The 19,998-nt window shown below is 40.0% G+C and overlaps 2 protein-coding genes, 2 long non-coding RNA genes and 1 other non-coding gene across 5 annotated transcripts; 2 read left to right on the top strand and 3 right to left on the bottom strand.

The window, feature by feature from the left end:
* Nucleotides 1-2,114: 2,114 nt before the first annotated feature.
* On the bottom strand, nucleotides 2,115-4,173 carry LOC143414127 (uncharacterized). The gene is made up of 3 exons (XR_013094676.1): nucleotides 3,573-4,173; nucleotides 3,416-3,461; nucleotides 2,115-3,268 (listed from the first exon to the last, which is right to left on the bottom strand). It is a non-coding gene; the product is annotated as an uncharacterized LOC143414127 (long non-coding RNA).
* trnay-gua (transfer RNA tyrosine (anticodon GUA)) lies at nucleotides 3,889-3,975 on the top strand. Its single transcript is given in 2 exon segments — nucleotides 3,889-3,925; nucleotides 3,940-3,975. It is a non-coding gene; the product is annotated as a tRNA-Tyr (tRNA).
* Nucleotides 4,174-9,063: 4,890 nt separating the features above from the next.
* LOC143413979 (uncharacterized) lies at nucleotides 9,064-10,991 on the bottom strand. Its single transcript, XR_013094548.1, has 2 exons — nucleotides 9,965-10,991; nucleotides 9,064-9,566 (listed from the first exon to the last, which is right to left on the bottom strand). It is a non-coding gene; the product is annotated as an uncharacterized LOC143413979 (long non-coding RNA).
* A 518-nt stretch (nucleotides 10,992-11,509) lies between these two features.
* On the top strand, nucleotides 11,510-15,393 carry LOC143413977 (uncharacterized). The gene is made up of 2 exons (XM_076877545.1): nucleotides 11,510-11,680; nucleotides 11,755-15,393. Exons 1-2 carry the CDS (start codon nucleotides 11,510-11,512, stop codon nucleotides 15,391-15,393), a joined length of 3,810 nt encoding a protein of 1,269 aa, XP_076733660.1.
* Nucleotides 15,394-15,932: 539 nt separating this feature from the next.
* Nucleotides 15,933-19,998, bottom strand: LOC143413978 (uncharacterized). Its single transcript, XM_076877546.1, has 5 exons — nucleotides 19,868-19,998; nucleotides 17,453-17,528; nucleotides 17,197-17,352; nucleotides 16,679-16,768; nucleotides 15,933-16,052 (listed from the first exon to the last, which is right to left on the bottom strand). The coding sequence occupies exons 1-5, from the start codon at nucleotides 19,984-19,986 to the stop codon at nucleotides 16,017-16,019; spliced, it is 477 nt and encodes a 158-aa protein (XP_076733661.1). The 5' UTR covers nucleotides 19,987-19,998; the 3' UTR covers nucleotides 15,933-16,016.

The raw sequence follows: 19,998 nt of genomic DNA, 5'->3' as shown, positions 1-19,998 counted from the left end.
CGAAGGACTGTCCTTTAGGAATGTGGGTTCATTTTTTCCTCGTTAATTATGTTTAAGTTTTAATCAATAAAATAAATATAAAAAACAACTGTTTAACTGACCTGATGTAAGTTAATGTTTCACAATGAACATTTTTTGAAAAGTACCATTACCTTATGCTTCCACGTGTTTTACTCGCGGACAAAAAAAGACTTCCTACGTCAGGTGTCTACACACATTTTCCATCACAACGAAAGGAAAAATAACTGGTTTTACAAACATGCAGGCAACTTATGACAGTAAGAGAGCACACACACTGCATATGTTGGTCTATTTTGGTATTAGTGACATAGACTGATTAAAAGAGACACAAAATTAAAAAACCCCAACACATTTTGCATCTCTCCGTGATCGTTTTATTTCCATCTAGCTGCATAAAGATATGAAACACTGGTAAGAAAACTATTTCAAGGCTGCTCTGCACTGACCACTCCTCATCTCCATTCCCCCAAATTCTCAGAGAAAGAAAAAAAAGACATGATAATTTCATTTCGATAAAATAAGCACCAAGACGACAACAAACTGGGGAATTGAAAGGAGATTTAAGTTGCCGAAAGACGCTGTGTTGAAAAGCTGACAGCAGGTTTCTTGAGTAATGACCCTGCATCAGTGTGGAAAAGCCTACAGGACTACAGGAAACCATCCCCCTCCAGCCAAGAACTTGTTCTAATGCACTTTTAAAAGGGACACATTCCTGCCCTTGTCCACACACTACCCCACCTCAGGTAAGAATACGCCTCTGTTAAACTTGATTTAGACTTCTACAGGAAACGTATGTCCTCACTTACGACATAACCAAAAACTCCTCTAACCCTACACCGCAACCTTTAATGCCATTTGGATCATTTCAGGCTGCATTGACCCGACATGTAGCTACATTTCTGTGGAGGTGCACTTCAGGCTACGTGGAAGGTTACATCATAGGTTTAAAAGAAGTTTCCGGTTATGGTGCAAGGTATGGCGTAGATTTCCCACTGAAGCATAGACCAAGCATTACCCTTCCTCCTGAAACTCAGCCTGCATACGTAACAAGGGAAGTAGTAGTGAAGTGACACAAAATCAGGAAAGCATCATGCCCAGAGAGAGTTTTGCCATTTCATTTTAAAGTCTGTTGTAACAAAAGGTGTTACAGACCCAGTACAACACACACACACACACACACACACACACACACACACACACACACACACACACACACAGCCTGTGTTTGCAGGGAAGTGATGGTTTATTTTTCAGTGTGATTACACCACAAAAACTCCTACTCTTGCTCATGACAACGTTCCAGCTGTCTCGTCCCCACTGAAATAGGGAGAGCATGATTAGCAAATAGCTCCCAGATGCCCTGCCAGCCTCCCTGTCACCCCCCCCCCCCCCTCCTCTGCAGCGGAGCCACAGACCTCACCCCTCCACATCTGTGTTGACCCGTTGGCTTCTATCTAGACTTTTCAACCCTGTCAAACGCCATCATGCTTTCAAAGGTCCACCTAAATTCCAATCCCCAAAAAACACATCCATCATAGCATTAAATAACTACAGGCTTGTATCACTGACATTTGTAGTCATGCAGGTGTATGAACATCTGGCGCTGATCCATCTGAGGAGCATCACAGGACACGACCTGGATCGACCGGTATTTGGTTACCAGGCAAACAGATGGGGGACTTATGATTCTTTGTTAAATGAAGCAGGTAGATACACTGTAACCACCCTGCTGTTGATTTCTTCTGTGCATTTCAAGATACTTTTTCACCAGTTTTTTAATTTATCAGTGAGCAAATAACAATCATCACCTCAGTATAATAATACTCATAGCCTTAATATAAGGACTAGTAATCAGAAAGTAGAGGGAGTTTAATGAAACCATCACTACTGACCTGAGAGAAAGTGCACCTGTAAAAATTTGAGGGACGAATGTTGCTTGCAAAGAAAAAAAAGTGAGCCCAACAGAGAGTGGGAGTCCAGGAGGGAGCTTTGAATTGATGAAATGAATGTTTGTGACGCCAATACATGAATTCTGAACTTATGAATATGGTGGAAACAAACTAGGGAGAAAGTTGTTATGTGAATGTGCTTTAATTATTAAGGACATGTTACATGTAAAATAGGGACAACATTTATTAATTTGTAAACAAAAATAACATCTTTTCCACAGTACTGTTCCTCATCTGCAGTACTGTGGGGTCCAAATGACGTTTGCTACCAAAGCAAACAGGCTCCAAGTGACTAAATACAACAAAATAATTAGAATGTATCCATATACATTCATTCACAGGCTGAAATGCTTCTGATATATGGGGTTGTAATGATGAGGAGGAGGAGGAAGGACGCTGTTTCTTATAACAGCAGTATATTCAGAATTTTGCCTCTTCCCTGCATCTCCTGCTTTACCTTGTAAAACCTCTGAATGACTGAAATTTGATGATGACCCTCTCTTCTCCTCTAACAGCTTACCTGTGGTCTCATTAAATATGGACGGCACTCTTAGACATCCTGCAATAATTTCATAGTGTTCTGATGAGAGTGGGGCAATGTCAGTGTGTAAGTCTGCCAAAGCTACTTTTACGCATTCCCTGAGGTCATGAACACGTCGGCGCATTATGCTATGTGCTGTTCTAGCATGTATCCACCTCTTGAATTAGCTTCAATGCTAGCTGGCCCATTTGCTCCAGCACTTGTGTCAGCCTCCTCTACAAAAGTAGCCAACAAAAAATGATTATTTCCAGTATCATTGCAGCAGCAACCTAAACAACATGGTGTTGTGTAGAATATTATAATAAAAAAGTAAAGTGATGTTTCCAGTGGAAAGTGCTCTTGAAATAACCCACTGTCTTCCTACAGTTTGCCCAGATGTCAGATGTCAGAGTTATATAGTCAGGAGCCCTTTTTAATGTGTCAATTTAAACTTTGCGCCACACAATTTGTGCCACGCACATCAGTCACAAGGCATTAAAAGTGTGTGTAATACCCCATTCTGACACAAGTGCTGCTTCTACTTTTGCTAAATTTTCAGCAGCATTTGCTGCAGGGAAAACAGAATGCAAAGAGCTGCTTGCGTGTATAAAATGGCACGTCACAGCTAGATACGTATCAGTGTTGATAGGGGTCCACATATCTGATGAACTAACTGCAGATGCCTTGGACACAATGACCATGGCTTTCTCTTTGGATGTGTGTCCTGAAAACCATAGTTTTCAGAGAAAATGGGGAAAATCCACGTCATTCTTCTCCCCTGATGAGGAAAGAAAAAGGCAATATTCAGTTACAGATGTCCCTAATTAAGTCACATTTTAAACATAAATTAATGGTGTCTAATACAAATGAACTGTGCAATTTTATGTTTGTATACAGTCTTATCACTGCGTCCTAAACGGCTTACCTGGATTTTTGAATCCAAGTTCTTTTGAACACAACAGACACTTCGCCTTTTAATATACCAGAAATTGGAAGAAATAAATAACAACACGGGATCCGCTGTGTACTTTATACTTTATTACTTAGTTTAATTACTAATAAATGACCTTATTACACAATACCTTATCAGGCGAGATCAGTTCAAAATCTCCCCAGAGAGGGGGAAATCTCCGCTTTCTTGCTGGTTTCATCACACAAAAGATTTGCCAAGAAAAGAGAAGAATTTGAATCGCACGCCAAACCTGTGAACCACTTCCTGAATCAGTCACGTGGTCATCACCACAAACCTCAAACGTGCTGGAGGAAAAAGGAAACATCATTAGCTAAAGACGAGCAGTCAGGTGAAGGCCGGCGTTCATTAGCCAAACCACATGCATGGATAACTTCACCCTGACTGAACCCATCAGCCTGTCCTGCGTGAGGCTAAACATCGACGTGCCTTCGATAGCTCAGTTGGTAGAGCGGAGGACTGTAGAGGCAGTAGCTGAAATCCTTAGGTCGCTGGTTCAAATCCGGCTCGAAGGACATACTTTTACACTAAATTGTCAAGAAGGCTATCAGTCATTGTAGTCTAAGGAGCTTTCAAAGAAAAGCGTCTGGACATCTTTAAGCTTCCTTCAAGACGTTTCACCTCTCATCTGAGAAGCTTCTTCAGTTCTAAGAGCAACTGGTGGAGATTTTAAGCCCTATGGGAGTGTCCCACCAGAGACTGAATTTTATGATGTCAGACAAAGTTGGAAGTCTGTTTGAAGTTCAAACATTAGCTGTACTTCATTGACTGACTGACCTGAAGCATGTTCGCTTCTAATAATTGTTTACAAATAGAGAGTCATCGGGCCTCCCAGGTCACTAACTAATAACTGTTACTGCACTTATTGTGAATATTATGCATTATGCTGGACTCGGAGTGTTAAAAACAGCTTGAAATTCTCATGAGTTGTTTGCAAAAGAAAAATTACCATCATAATGCGGCTACCCCTTCGGCACCAGCTGTGGGCTCAAGGCCAGAGCTCAAGGCTGGAGCCGAACAAAAACACCCTGATAACGACTGTGTTTAGACTGTTCCTTCCCATTCCCTACAAGGCCACCTGGGTTGGCTGGAAGACTGTTTACTTAGCCTGGCAGGGCGAAGGACACTGTCTCAGCTGAACTATGGACACGCACACACATACATATACTGATAAGCACTCACCGACGCATCACCCTCCCTATCCAACGCCACCTCCAATGCTTACCTCCCCCATGATGTAGACATCGGGTCAGCTGGAGGCGCAGTCGAAAGATTGCAGCGGTCCCAGATCAAATGTACACACTGGAACTCTTTCCCATGTTGCTTGTCTGTGTTTATTGTGTTATGGTGTGTTGATACCTGTGCATTCCTGTATTATCCTTTTGTGTTCCACATTTCAATGTTTTTTTTCCTCGCTACCTGGCCTGACCTGTCTCCCCAATGTGATGTTTGTATTGTATGTACGGTCGGCAAGGTCTGTCATCTCGGTTGTGGGCAAAAGACCTGCAACTGACAAATAAAGGCTATCTCTCATCTCTCTCTCTTCTTCAGATTCTGTGCAGATTGCACTATTAAAGATCTGCAAACAGCAACATGTTTCTGCCTCTCTCCACACTTTTAAGGAGAGCAACACTAAAATAAATAGAAGCATACACTTCGACAATCCTGTATTAACGCCTGCATTAACACAGAATTTTAAAAAAGATAAATTACTGAGAGGACTGTAAATATTCTCACAGTATTCTCGGCTGACACTCACAAACTGTAAGCCAGCTGTTCCAGTGGGTTTTTTTGTTTGGTTTTTTTACTGAGTTTATTTCAAATGTTCAGGTTTCAAATCAGTCTGAATGATTCTTAATAATGTATTGTTCACAAATCTAGCCTACATGTGCACTACTCTATACAGCTTAACAACAAGTACTAATCTGTCAAACATTAAGGCAGCTGATGAAAATACTGGTGATAATGCCTCTTTCTGTTTTGCTCTGGTTTCCTGCAGGTGACTACAATGCAGCACAACTGAACCTGAATGGAAACCTGCAGCATTATCTCATCTTTGTAGTTCTCATAATACACTGAATAAATTCTAAATATTATAATGAATAATCCATGAAAGGGAAGAAACTTCTGGATCCAAGAATCCAGACCTAGCTGGGTCTGGCTGCTTGGCCTCACGCGTTTTTCCCCAAGGTGAATATAGCTGTTGATACAAAAGCAAACAAACAAAAAAACTAAAACAAACGCCATATAACTATATATACGGCATAACAATTTCAAAGGACGTATCAGACATTGGACAAAAAATAAAGGACTACATAGACATCATAAATGAAATTCCTTGATAAAAACTTTCCAGATTGTGATGTTGAGCGACTTTAATTCGGTTATTGAATTTCCGACCACATTCATTTTTTTGGGCCTGTTTCCATAAAATAAAGATTTTTTTCCTCCTAAATACAACATTCAACATACAAATACAACATTATGAGGACTAAAGCTCTGCTTGCAGATCAGTTTCCAGTATACCTGTTGAAACGAAATGATAATAATAATTTATAGAAGTCTTTTTTTTTTTAGCAAGACTATAGCACTTGAAACTCGGGTTTCCGGTACGGATCCGTACCGGAAACCCGATCGGTACCCCGCATGCGCAAATCTTACGTTACTTCCTCTCTTTGCCAACATTGCGACATTCAATATATTTGAATGATACGGTTAGCGCCCGGGGGAGAGAAAGATGGCGGAATAAGCGGTTGTACAATCTGCGGGTCTGATTAAGAAACGTGATTTTGATGTCCTGTAAAATACTTTACTGACAAACTGTTACTCCAAAGGAAGTAGAACGCAAGCGAAACCCCCTGGAAGTTACTTTGACAGACCTTCAGGCAGACACAAAGATAAACTTAGAGCGATAAAAATGGCTAACCCCAAGCTAACAGGTAGCCTCTCCGACCATGATTACAACCTTGCTGCTATGCGGGAAGCATGTGAGGATGAAGATATAGAAGAGATGGAACTTCAGAAAGAGATCGGAAGACCCATAGGTGACCACACTCCGTTACCAAGTCCCAATCCCAAAAAAATGAAAAGCAAAATAACTGAGAAGCAGGTGAGCATCGAGAATGTATATGAAGTTTTACTTGGCTTCACAAAGAGATGCGAGGAAAGGTTTGATTCGCTTGAAAAGAAGTTGGAAGCCTTCGAACAACGCATTGAAGTAAATACACAGGCGACCCAAAAAAACAGAGAGGAAATTGACAAGCTGACGACGAAGGTTGAGTCGCTGATGAAGGAAAACAAAGAATTAAAGGAGAGCTGTCGGGAGAGTGCACGTTACCGCAGAAGATGGGACCTCAGAATTTTGGGTCTGACAGAGAAGGACAACGAGAATACACGTGAAACAGTGATCGGCATTCTAACAAGAGTGGTTCCTGTATCAGTGGAAAAACTGCAGCTCATGGTTGATACAGTACACCGACTGGGGAAGAAAGACAATGCAGTGAGCAACAAGGTGCCAAGACCAATCATCATACAGTTCAGCATGAGGACGGCAAGGGATGAAGTATGGAGGAAATCCAAAGAGGCCAGGGTCTGCAAAGAACTGAACATAAAATTTAAAGAAGACTTCTCCAAAGAAGACCGTGAAGCTCGAATCAAGCTGTGGCCCAAGGTGCAGGAAGCTCGAAACAACGGCAAAAGAGCACTCCTAAAGGAGGGTTATGCAATAATAGACGGTAAAAGGATCGATCTGTGAGATGCACTTGAAGAAGTCACTACAAGTTAACCATAAAATGTGGGTATGTATGTGTGTATATATATGTTTATATATACATATCTGTTAAAAAATACACAAATAAAAAATAGGAGAGGGTCAAAAAGCAAAGTCGTAGTTAAATGTGAGCTATACAGAGCTAAAATTGCCGCATATATAAAGGGGTAGTACTGTGATAGGGTCGGAGTACTGTTAGGATTACATAGGTAGGACACTAGGCTTATTCCTGCTTCAAGCACTTTTTTTTCCTTCTAGTAAGTGCCAAGGAAGCCGTTACTGTTCTTGTTTTGTATTTTGTTCCTGCGTTTTTTGTTTTTTGTTTATCTTATAGATGGCTGTTCTATTAAGTTCCTTAAATGTTCGAGGCTTAAAAAACAATGTCAAACGTAAGGCCATGTTCTTATTCTGCAAGGAAATTAAGGCAAACATTTTGTTTTTACAAGAAACACATTCTGGTAAGGAAGAGGAAACATTTTGGAAACATCAATGGGGAGATAGTATTCTTTATTCACATGGTACTACTCACTCAGCAGGAGTTATGATCTTATTCAACAAATTTGCAGGGAGAGTTATTGATCATAAAAGCGACGGAATGGGGCATTGAATCATGGTGTTGGTAGAAGTCTGTGAACAGAAAATTATTCTTATTAACGTGTATGGATACAATAACAGGTCGCTAAATAGAAATATGTCGTCTAACTTAAGTAAATTAATTGCAAAGTGGAGTACTACATATGGTTCTACCCAGGTGATAACTGGAGGCGATTTTAACCTGGCTCCTAACTCATGGCTTGACAGACAACCACAAAGAGGAAATCAACCAGAACACGATAGCATTACTTGTGACTTTTGTACGACAACCAATATGATCGATTATTGGAGGATGACAAACCCAAATACGAAGAAATATACTTGGTTTAGTCCATCAAATAAAAACGTATGTTCAAGATTAGATTATTGGCTTGTCTCCCAAACAGTATCATCATATGTTACGAAATGTGAGACCCAGTCAACCCCACTTACTGATCATTGTCTGATAAGTCTCTTATTATCTCTACGTAAACAACAAAGATCTGACAACATATGGAAATTTAACAATAGTTTATTACAAAACGAAGACTTCTGTAAACAAGTTAAAGAACTTAAATCAGAAATTAACAATATGAGCATGACTAATGTCAGTAAATGGGAATGGTTTAAATATAATGTGAAACAATTAGCTATAGAAACGGGAAAGAAAGTGTCTGCCCTACGCGTATGTGAACAGAAAAATCTAATTGAACAAATTCATTTATTATGTGGTAAACCCTGTATGACTGCGGAAGAGTCAGAACGCTTACAATCTTTACAAAATAAGCTAGATGAGGTGTACTTGATTAAAGCTAAAGGAGCATATGTAAGGTCTAGAGCCAAGTGGATTGAACATGGAGAAAAAAATTCATCTTATTTCTATAGTCTAGAGAAGCGTACACTCTAAAAAAAGATCTGCTGGCTTAACGTAAAAAAAATTAAGGTAACAATTTGCATGGATCTTTTTAAGTTACTTCAGCTTAGCCACTATAGCGTAAATGCCACAAGAGTTCTTTAGTTAGGCAAACTCTATTCCTTACGTACAAACAACATGATTTGCTTTGTCCTCTACAAGCTTAATTAAGTTGAACCAACTTAATTTTAATTGTTTAAAAATTACTCCATTTAGTTATTAAAACTTATTTTTTTACTTTTATTCTACTCAGAAATATCCATGCAAATTGTTACCTTAATTTTTTTGAGTACTAATAACTTACAATAACTTATAACTTACAATTATACAATAAATTACGCATTGAAATTCCAGTTTTATGATCAAACTGTTTATTAGAACACCAGTCCACCATTCCAGACTCATTGACATTTCAATAGCAGACAAAATTGTTGCCTCCATAAAATAAATGACATAAAACACCCCTGTAAATCTGTCTCAAAAAGACTGAACATTTTGACAGTCATGCTCTGATTCAAGTTTGTTTGTGTTAAAGTGATAGTTTAGGTTTTTTTAAGTATGAAGTACATTGTGAGTGTATTACACACAGTAGACAGCAGTCAGCACATTCCTGCCACCGACACGCACGATAGGCTCAGTTTGTTTGTGTGACTTTGGTAAATCTGAACTAACCCGAACTAACACCAAAGTCACCAAATAACACAATTACACTTACTGATCAAGGCAGCAGGAGACCAGCAACTCCTGTGTGCTGTCAGGTAAAATTGCTGTTTTTGTCCATGGACGCTGGTGGGCCAGAGCGATTGAAACAACAAGCAGTAGAACTTCTCTTTCCTCACAGAAAAGGCTGTCTGATAGCAAAATAAAGCAGTAAACATATTCTTGATATAATGTACATTTAAACTGACATCAGTTTTATTAGGATGGAGGCTCATCTTGCATGCCGGTGGCCCCGTCTGCTTCTCCGTAGGTGGAGCTTACTGACTGCCATCTACTGTGTGTAATACACTCACTATACATATGTACCTCATACAGCCTCACTTCAAAAGACCCGAGCTATCCTTTTAAAGTGCATTATTTTTAACTAGGTGTACTTAATGCTCAACGCTCAACTTTACACCTACTGCCTACTGTACAGTATGTAACACAACACATTGCAAACAACAGTGGAACATTTCCCATTTAATTTGAGGATAGCCTCACTCTTCACATTTTTTTAGTACAACAGTTTACTTTTTAGTGACATTACCTTAGGACTGGCTTTCAGATCATCCAGCTCGAGGAATATCTTTTGAAACACTTCAAAAGTGTTTTTCAGTTCTTTTGGGTAGCTGAGGTTGAGTGCATATATCAGCCCCATTAGCAAGGCACAGGCTCTGGGTACATCCAGGTCTGCTAGGACTTCTGTTCCTTCAAGTATGATCCTTGCGTTGGCTGGATCAGACGTTGTGGCACCTCTGGTTACAATCTTCATCACTTGTGATGGCAGCAGCCACACAGGGGTAAATTAGTCCATTTTTCACTTTATTATTTTGCTTTGCAGTATTCTTCATTAATATAATTCATTAATCATTTGGTTAAACCTAACACTGGTATTATGAGGCGCGCACATAGTAGCATTGTATGGTTTTTCTAAAATGTTTTGTTATATTAATTATGTTTCTCTTTCTTTGAGTTACCTGGGTTTGGGCGGTGGCTGTTTCCTGTCTGGGCAAAAGGCGTGGCTGAGGACTCTGGGGACAAAATGCCTGCTCAGCAGGACCAACCATGGGCTTACCAGGAGCAGGGGTGTTTTAGGTTTAGTTGGGTTATTCTGTGCTTAGTTAATATTAGTGTGTGTTTTTGTTTTCCCCCCTATTGTGTTCAAATGGTTTGGCCAAATCATTATAAAAGCTACCCTCATGTGTCTTTTTAATTAGGTCAGTTTGTGAGTTAAGTTGTGTCTCACTTTGTTGTTTAAGTTTTGGAAATTACTTTTTGTAGAGTTATATTTAGTTGACCTGTTTTATGGGCCTGCTAAGTATGGTTTTGAATTTTGTTAATTTTGGACTTTTTGAGGGTTAAAATAAAGAAAACCCTTTTTGAAGATATTTTTGCTTGTGTCCTCTTTGCTTTGGCTGCTTGGTCCCTCACAATTGGTGGCAGCAGTGGGATCTGCCAGTTGAGGACACAGTATTTTTTTCTTTGAGGCTTTTTCACCCCCAGAAAAAAAAAAGAAAAATGCATCGTGGAGGAAAGGTGGAAAAGAAGAAAGGAGTAACTGTTCAAAAGGAAGCTGATGCTGAGGAGGAAATTGGAGTCTCTGAAATGGTGGAGAGCACTGAGGTTGAAGAAAGGGAGCCATCTCTGTCAGATCTGATGTCAATATTGCAAGCTCATATGGGTCAACAGGAGGCTCGGGAAGCAAGGCAAGAAGAGGTAACTGCACGACAAGAACAAAAATTCAAAGCATTGCAACATCAGTTTCAGCTTTTACAGTTAGAGGTGCAGTCCCGGACATCACCAGTACCAGAGCTACCATTACCTACCACAGAGTCACCAGAGTCAAGGGAGCTACCTCACATTCCTAGTTCTCCTCAAGCTCAAGCTGAATCCAGTCAGTCATTATCAGGTCAGTTTTCATTGCATGAACCCAGACTGGAAAAGTTGACTGATAGTGATGATATTGAGCATTTTTTGACTACATTTGAACGCATTGCCTTAGCATATCGTTGGGAAAAAACAGACTGGGTTTTTCGATTAATACCACTGCTAACGGGCAAGGCAAGAGGGGCATACGTTCATATGGATATTGATGACTCTCTCAGCTATGACAAAGTTAAAGCTGCAATTTTGTCCAAGTATGATGTTAACCCGGAGACCTACAGGCAGCGATTCCGTTCACTGGAAGTCAGGCTTGATGAGAACCCTAAGGAGTTGTATGCTCGACTTAAAGATCTGTACGGGAAATGGATTCAGCCAAAAGGTAAAACGAACCAAGAAATTGGTGAAATAATCATCCTTGAACAATATTTGAGAATGTTGTCCCCTGAGCTACAGGTTTGGATTCGAGAGCACAATCCGTCTTCTGCAGCGAAGGCAGCTGAGCTGGCAGAAGTGTTTGTAGCTGCCAGGAGGAAAGGGCAACCTTGGACCTGTAATGCAAATAAAATGCCAAAGGAAGGCCCCAAATCAGCCCAGATGTATCATCAAAGGCCATTGTCAGCAGAAAAAACTCCTGTGGGTGAGAACCAGTTTGCTGGCAGACCATTAAAAAATTCAAAAAAGATTGTTTGTTACCTCTGTGGGTTAGAGGGCCACACAAAGCCAATGTGCCCAAAAACCTCAGCTAAGATGGTTCAAATGTGTTTCATGCCACGTTCACATGCTGAACATGGGCTCCAGTGTGACCAGACTGTTAAAATGATAAAAATTGAAGCTAATGGAACAACTTTAAGAGCTTTGCTTGATTCTGGCAGTTCTCGTACACTGATACACAGAGATTTTGTGCCCCCCAATATTGTCCGTGTCAGTGATACCATCCCCATTTGTTGTGTGCACGGAGATGAGAAGATGTACTCAACAGCTGACATGTACATTAAAGTGAATGGACAGACTTACCTTTTAAATGTTGGGGTGGTTGATAACCTGCCTTATTCAGCTATTCTGGGACGAGATTTTCCAGTGCTTTTTGATTTGTTGGAGTCAGACCAGAATCATCAATGCAATGTGGCTGTTACTAGAGCCCAAGCTCAAAAATCTAGTGAAACCTCAGAAGTTTTCAGTGCCTTGCCATTTTTTGATGAGGAATGGGAAGTTGCACTTGTGAAGCCTCGGAAAAGTCGCAGACAGAGGAGACAGGAGAAGTTCCAGCATACTATAGTACACCCAGAAATGCATACTGACCCAGACTTGCCTTTGGGACTTCAAATTCCTGGCAATATAATAGAGTTGCAAAAAACTGATCCTAGTTTAGCTTCCTGTTTTCAGCGAGCAATAGACAAGGACCAAGTAGAGGAGGCAGGCATTAACAAAAGTGACTATGTCTTGCAAAATGGCATACTTTACCATCAGATGGGCTCACTTCTGAAGCTAGTGGTCCCCCAAGAGGTTAGAGAAACTGTGCTTAATTTGGGACACTCTATTCCCTGGTCTGGCCACCTTGGTAAGCACAAAACCACAGCTCGTATTAAACAACATTTTTTCTGGCCTGGCCTCCATAGAGATGTAGCCTACTTCTGTAAGAGCTGTCCTCAGTGCCAGATGACATCCTCCAAAGTCCCTTCCAAAGCTCCACTCCAACCACTGCCTATTATTGGTACCCCATTTGAGCGCCTCGGAATGGATATTGTTGGACCTGTTGAGAAGAGTAAGTCAGGGAATCGCTATATGCTTGTAATCACTGATTACGCAACTAAATATCCAGAGGTCTTCCCACTGAAATCCATCAAGGCAAAATCAGTAGCTTTCTGCCTTGTACAGCTCTTCGCAAGAGTAGGGTTCCCACAGGAAATACTGACTGATCAGGGGAGTAACTTTATGTCCAACTTACTAAAACAGGTGTACAAGCTGCTGGGCATTAGAAGCCTGAGGACCACCCCATACCATCCTCAGACTGATGGGCTAACAGAACGGTTCAATCAGACTCTGAAGCAGATGCTCCGGAAGGTGGTAGATAAGAATGGTGCTGATTGGGATCAGTGGCTTCCTTATCTTCTCTTTGCCTACAGGGAAGTGCCACAAGCCTCCACTGGTTTCTCTCCGTTCGAACTTTTGTATGGGTATGAGGTACAAGGACCTCTAGCCCTCCTAAGAAACATCTGGGAGGGAGGCAAGGAAAAGATGGACTCTGTTAACATTGTTTCCTATGTTGTGCAGATGAGGGAGCGACTGCAGAAAATGAGTGAGCTTGCTCAGTCAAATATGACCAAAATCCAGCAGAAGCAGAAGTTTTGGTATGACCGAGCAGCTCGTCAGAGGTCTTTTAGTCCTGGACAAAAGGTGTTGGTGCTCCTCCCCACTGACAACAACAAGCTATTGGCTAAGTGGCAAGGGCCCTTTGAGGTTCAGAAGAAATTGGGGTCCACTACTTACCAAGTGTTCATCCCTGGAAAGCCACGCTCCAGCAGGGTTCTGCACATAAATCTATTGAAGGAATGGGCGCAGCGCCCTGAAAAGACAGCAGAGGTGATGCTCATAAGGGGTGTGCCAGAGGAAGAAGAGGTTGGTGAGCAATACTTGCCTTCTGCTGATGTGGTAGATTTTGACCTTAGTCATCTGCCAGATGATAAACAGCTTCAGGTGAGAGCTGCATGCAACTCTGAGGTGCTTCAAGTGAATCCTGGCCGAACAGATATTGTTGAGCATGACATTGTCATTAAAGAGGGCGTCGCAGTAAAGCGTTTGAGCTACAGGATCCCTGAACGTCTGCTAATATCCCTGAAGAAGGAAATCGACCTCATGTTGTCCTTGGGGATCATTGAGCCATCAAAGAGTGAGTGGTGTAATCCAGTGGTCCTGGTGCCAAAGAAGGATGAAAGCATGAGGTTCTGTATAGACTTCAGGTACCTAAACTCAATATCACTGTTTGATTCATACCCCACACCACGCATTGATGATTTGCTGGAACGGCTGGGGAAGGCAAAGTACTTGACCACACTTGACCTGTGCAAGGGATATTGGCAGGTGCCACTAACGGAGCGATCAAAGAAGTTGACTGCCTTTCGAACACCTTGGGGTCTCTTCCAATTTACAGTGATGCCATTCGGGCTGCATGGGGCTCCAGCAACCTTTCAGAGATTAATGGACCAAGTACTATGTGGTTTCTCAGATTTTGCATCTGCATATCTTGATGATATTGTCATCTACAGCACCACATGGGAGGAACACTTGGAACATCTGCATGCTGTCTTCGACCGTCTTGGCACTGCTGGGTTGACGGTGAACCCCTCTAAGTGTGTTTTTGCCTCTGCTGAGACTGCGTACCTGGGCCATGTGATCGGGAATGGGGTGATCAAGCCTCAGGTCAGTAAGATCCAAGCCATTGAGTCTTGTCCTCTCCCACAGACAAGGAAGCAACTAAGATCCTTTTTGGGCATGGCAGGCTTTTATCGTCGGTTCATACCACGATTCTCCACCAGGGCAGCTCTACTAACGGACTTGATAGGCATCAAGTGTCCTAATCAGATTAACTGGACAGAGGAGGCTATAGCAGCTTTCAAGGACATCGGTCAATCACTGAGTAGCGAACCAGTTTTGTACAGTCCAGACTTTAATGAGCACTTTTTCCTTCAAACGGATGCATCTCATAGGGGTCTGGGAGCAGTGCTACTTCAAGGTTTGGAAGGAGAACGTCATCCTGTTGCTTATATCAGCCGAAAGCTGTTCCCGAGAGAGGTTCGATATTCAACAGTGGAAAAGGAGGCCCTTGCAATCAAGTGGGCCCTTGATTCCTTCAGGTACTACCTTCTTGGAAGAGAATTCACCCTGGAGACGGATCACAGTGCACTTCAGTGGATGGAAAAGATGAAAGATAAGAACGGAAGGATCACAAGATGGTACCTTGCTCTGCAACCTTTCCGGTTTGTCATCAAGCACATTCCTGGGAAGAACAACGTTACCGCCGACTTCCTCTCTCGCTGTACCAGCGAGAGTCCTGAAGAGGGGGGGTGTGTGATGGCAGCAGCCACACAGGGGTAAATTAGTCCATTTTTCACTTTATTATTTTGCTTTGCAGTATTCTTCATTAATATAATTCATTAATCATTTGGTTAAACCTAACACTGGTATTATGAGGCGCGCACATAGTAGCATTGTATGGTTTTTCTAAAATGTTTTGTTATATTAATTATGTTTCTCTTTCTTTGAGTTACCTGGGTTTGGGCGGTGGCTGTTTCCTGTCTGGGCAAAAGGCGTGGCTGAGGACTCTGGGGACAAAATGCCTGCTCAGCAGGACCAACCATGGGCTTACCAGGAGCAGGGGTGTTTTAGGTTTAGTTGGGTTATTCTGTGCTTAGTTAATATTAGTGTGTGTTTTTGTTTTCCCCCCTATTGTGTTCAAATGGTTTGGCCAAATCATTATAAAAGCTACCCTCATGTGTCTTTTTAATTAGGTCAGTTTGTGAGTTAAGTTGTGTCTCACTTTGTTGTTTAAGTTTTGGAAATTACTTTTTGTAGAGTTATATTTAGTTGACCTGTTTTATGGGCCTGCTAAGTATGGTTTTGAATTTTGTTAATTTTGGACTTTTTGAGGGTTAAAATAAAGAAAACCCTTTTTGAAGATATTTTTGCTTGTGTCCTCTTTGCTTTGGCTGCTTGGTCCCTCACATCACTTCATTGGTAATATCCCCGCCACCATCCTGGTAGGTCAGAATCAATATAAATGTTTTAAGTAATCATACTTATACATGAGAGTAACACAAAATAGGGCTGCAACTAACAATTTTCTCGATTATCTGATTAGTTGTTTGGTCCAGAAAATGTCAGAAAATGGTGAAAAATGTCAATGTTTCTCAGAGCCCAATATGATGACCTCAAATGTCAAACATATTCAGTTTGCTGTCATAGAGGAGTAAAGAAACCAGAAACCATTCACATTTATGAAGCTGAAACCAGAGAATTTGGACTTCTTTTTCTAAAATAATTACTCAAACCGATCAATCAATTATCAAAATAGTTGCCGATTAATTAAGATAAGATAAGATAGCCTTTATTAGTCCCACACGTGGGAAATTTGTTTTGTCACAGCAGGAGTGGACAGTGCAAAAGTTATGAGGCAAAAATTAGAATACAATAAGAATAAATACAGTACACAACTGTACAGAATAGAATAAAATAAAATACTATATACAGTAGAATAAAATAAATATACAATAAGATAAAAATGGAATACAAATACTATATACAACTGAGTAAAAATTTAGAAATCAATTAATAATAGATTAGATCGTAGCTCTAATACAAAGTATAGTCATGTCTGATTTACCTGCTCTTTGAAGAGATCCTCCTCCTTTTCCCTGAGATACACCACTAAGCCACGGATAGCGACCTCTCGCCTTCTCTCCACAGAATCATCCTGTGAATAAGAAAAAGAATGTTGAACTGCTCTTCGAGGAGGATGGGTTTTTGATAATTACATCAAAAAAAAAAAAAAAAAAGATTGACTTTATATGGCCTGAACTGTACCAATTATAGATTTCCAGTGATAATCAAAATAATGAATTGATCATTTCAAAGAGCCATTTCTCTGAAATGATCAATTCATGAACTTGAAAAATCCAGGTAACAAATAGAAAAACTGCAAAATCTTGCAAATTACTCTGCCAATCATGATCCACATCACCTATAATTTGTTTTATTATTAAGTATTTATAGTTTTAATTGATATTTGTGCCTCAAGCTCTAAACAATAATTTGACATAGTTGAGTTGTAAACAGCTACCTTTTAAGACTCAATATCACCTATTGGGAAAAAAAAAAAAACTACATTTCATTCATTCATACCTCTAGCAGCATGTTCTGGATGCGCCGAATGCGCATTTTTGCAGCCCCTCCTCTTGAGGACAGCAAGGACATTATTTTCTGAGAGTACTGGTCCAGCTTTGCCATGAATGTTGTTTCCAGGTTAACAGTGGTGATCCTTCTGAATTCTTGGTTTATCTGTATAAAAAAAAAGGCACAAATAGGCACAACATGTTAATGTATACAATTTACTTTAAAAGAATACATACTGCAAATTATCTTATGGAAAAATATTTACCTGAACTGCATCAAAAAGAGCAGGCCATCTTTCTTTCAGGTCATTGATTTTTGGTGCTTGATTGACAACTTCCTGCCTGCGAATGGAGAATCAATTTTAAATCATGCTTTTTATTTGTTCTTGTTTCTAATGTCTCTGTAAAGCACTTTGAATCACCTTGTTGTTGAATTGTGCTATACAAATAAACTTGCCTTGCCTTGCCTTTCTTGGTGTTTCAAATTTGCAAATTTTACAGATCCACTTCATTTTAAAAACAAACAGTTTAAATTAGGGCTGCTCAATTAATCGAATTTTAATCACGATTACGATCTGGGCTTTCAACGATCATTAAAAATGACCGAGCCGATTATTAGCCCCTCCCTCATTTATCCGCGACACCTTGAAGGCCGGTCCGTGAAAATATTGTCGGGCATAAACCGGTCCGTGGCGCAAAAAAGGGTGGAGACCGCTGATTAAGAGGACCCGAGGGAAGCTCGGAAAGCTAAGCAGAAGTTATTTGGAGAGTGACTGCCGTTGGTTGAAAAGAGTTAAAAAAAAAAAAACTTCAGTGGTGTTGCACACTATTTTATATTATTTTTTTAAAGTCATTGTTAACCCTTTAAAGCCGGTCAGAGCAGCACGCTCCGTTTTGCGTAACTATTTTTAAATCCCTGTAGAACCTGAACCGTGTAAGCTAGCGCAATAATTTGTTTTGCACATGAAACCGGAGGAGTTGTACTTACATCTGATGCCATCAGCTTGTCCTCGGTCACGGTTTCGTTCCACATATAGCTTTGCAAAAATTGCATAAAAAGCGCTTGCATGAACAAAAACATAATATTCCAGAAACACGCTTTGCCGTTCCTATCAGCTGTTCGTAACACTTCCCACAGTGAAATGATGCACATGCTGTTTTCTTTGCAAATTTGCATCATAGGATTGTTTTTTGTTTTTCCTGCAGTATATAAAAATTGCTGTATCTCCAAAATAAAACTATGAAGACACTCAAAATAAATTTCCTGTGGTGGGAAACTATTTTTTGCAACTTTATTGTATTTAAAGTTTTGAGGGATAAACCTCTTAAACTTCTCCAAGTAGAAATATATGTAAACAAAACAAAAGCGATTTTCAAATTTTTTTGTAGTTTATTGCACTTTTTTGAATTTTATGTAATTACTATGGACTTAATGCATGCATATTATTAAAATATGGGCTATAACAGTTGTATTGATGTATAGCAACTTGAAATGCTCCCACAAATGGCACTACAGCATGTAAAAATAAATAAATAAAAATAATATAAGCTCTGGTGGACTTGGTTCTATAGTAGGTCTTAAAGGGTTAAATAAATATCGTCAAATAATCGTGATCTCAATTTCAGTGAAAATAATCGTGATTATCATTTTTGCCATAATCGAGCAGCCCTAGTTTAAATTACTTTAACTTGGGTGATTCAGAAGGCTGTAGTACAAACAACTTGTGCTACATCAGCATTACAGTAAATTTTAATTCATTGTTTTTGAATATTCAAGATGAAAAACAAGAAAAATGCTTGTAAACTACTGCAAAGAAATGGGCAAATTACACGCAATCAATATTCACGCTTTTTTAACTATAGTCTTTAGTCTAATCATTATCTCACAGGAAATCCTTATGACATTAAAAGTTAAAACTATGTATATTATTTTTAGTGTTGAGTTTCTCCTAAAAGTTGCTTTATGTTTCCAAATCAAAGATATTTTTTCTTAAGTGATACAACTGCGCTTATGTATCTGCAGTTAACACCCAAAAGAGCAAAATTATATTTTATGTGCTAATGCACATTCAATGTAATGTCATTAAAACAACTAGTTTATGAATGTTACTTAAGATCTTTCGTGTGGCGTTTCTACAACATGGCGTTCGCTTCCTCGCCCGCGTTTTTTGACTGAACTTTGACACAGGCTGTTCTTCAGCTAGGGCTCAATTAACAAACTTCAATCTCACATAAAAATAACTCTAGGACTTAAACATCAAAATGCATCGATGTTAAACCGAATGTATACTCAGTAACCTACATTTGTTTAGTCATGAATGTAAAACGGCCCAGCCTTTTGCTGGTCAAACCTTCATCAACGCTGCAACGATTTCAAAGTAGAAAGAAGAAAAACATGTATTACCCTGTCTTTGCAGAGTTAAAAACTACGGCTACAGAAGCTCAGTGTCAATTAACACCATTTGGCTGCCACCGTAAAACAAAACTTAACAAAGACTAATGTTACGGTCGAATTACTTCACAAGTTAGCCAGAAGTGTAATGTTACTAGCTTATCACCACCACTCGCCGAGGAAGAGTTTAGTGTTGTGTAAAAATAGATTTCTTGCAGTGCGTCTTGATAGAGTTAAAGTTAGAGTTATTAGCTGCTGTGAATAAAACAAGGCAAAAAATTGTACTCACCACAAAGCTTTAACATTTGATAACGTTCCGTACAAAATGGCGTTTCTCCGCTTTCTCTCTTTCCCTCCGTTTCTTTCGATCAGTGGTCTGAGAGCACAACATGTCTGTGGTGTATTCATAATTGTCTCTGG

Source organism: Maylandia zebra, linkage group LG19, assembly GCF_041146795.1.
Source record: "Maylandia zebra isolate NMK-2024a linkage group LG19, Mzebra_GT3a, whole genome shotgun sequence".
Lineage (NCBI taxonomy): Eukaryota > Metazoa > Chordata > Actinopteri > Cichliformes > Cichlidae > Maylandia > Maylandia zebra.
This window is presented reverse-complemented; position numbering and strand designations above follow the sequence as displayed.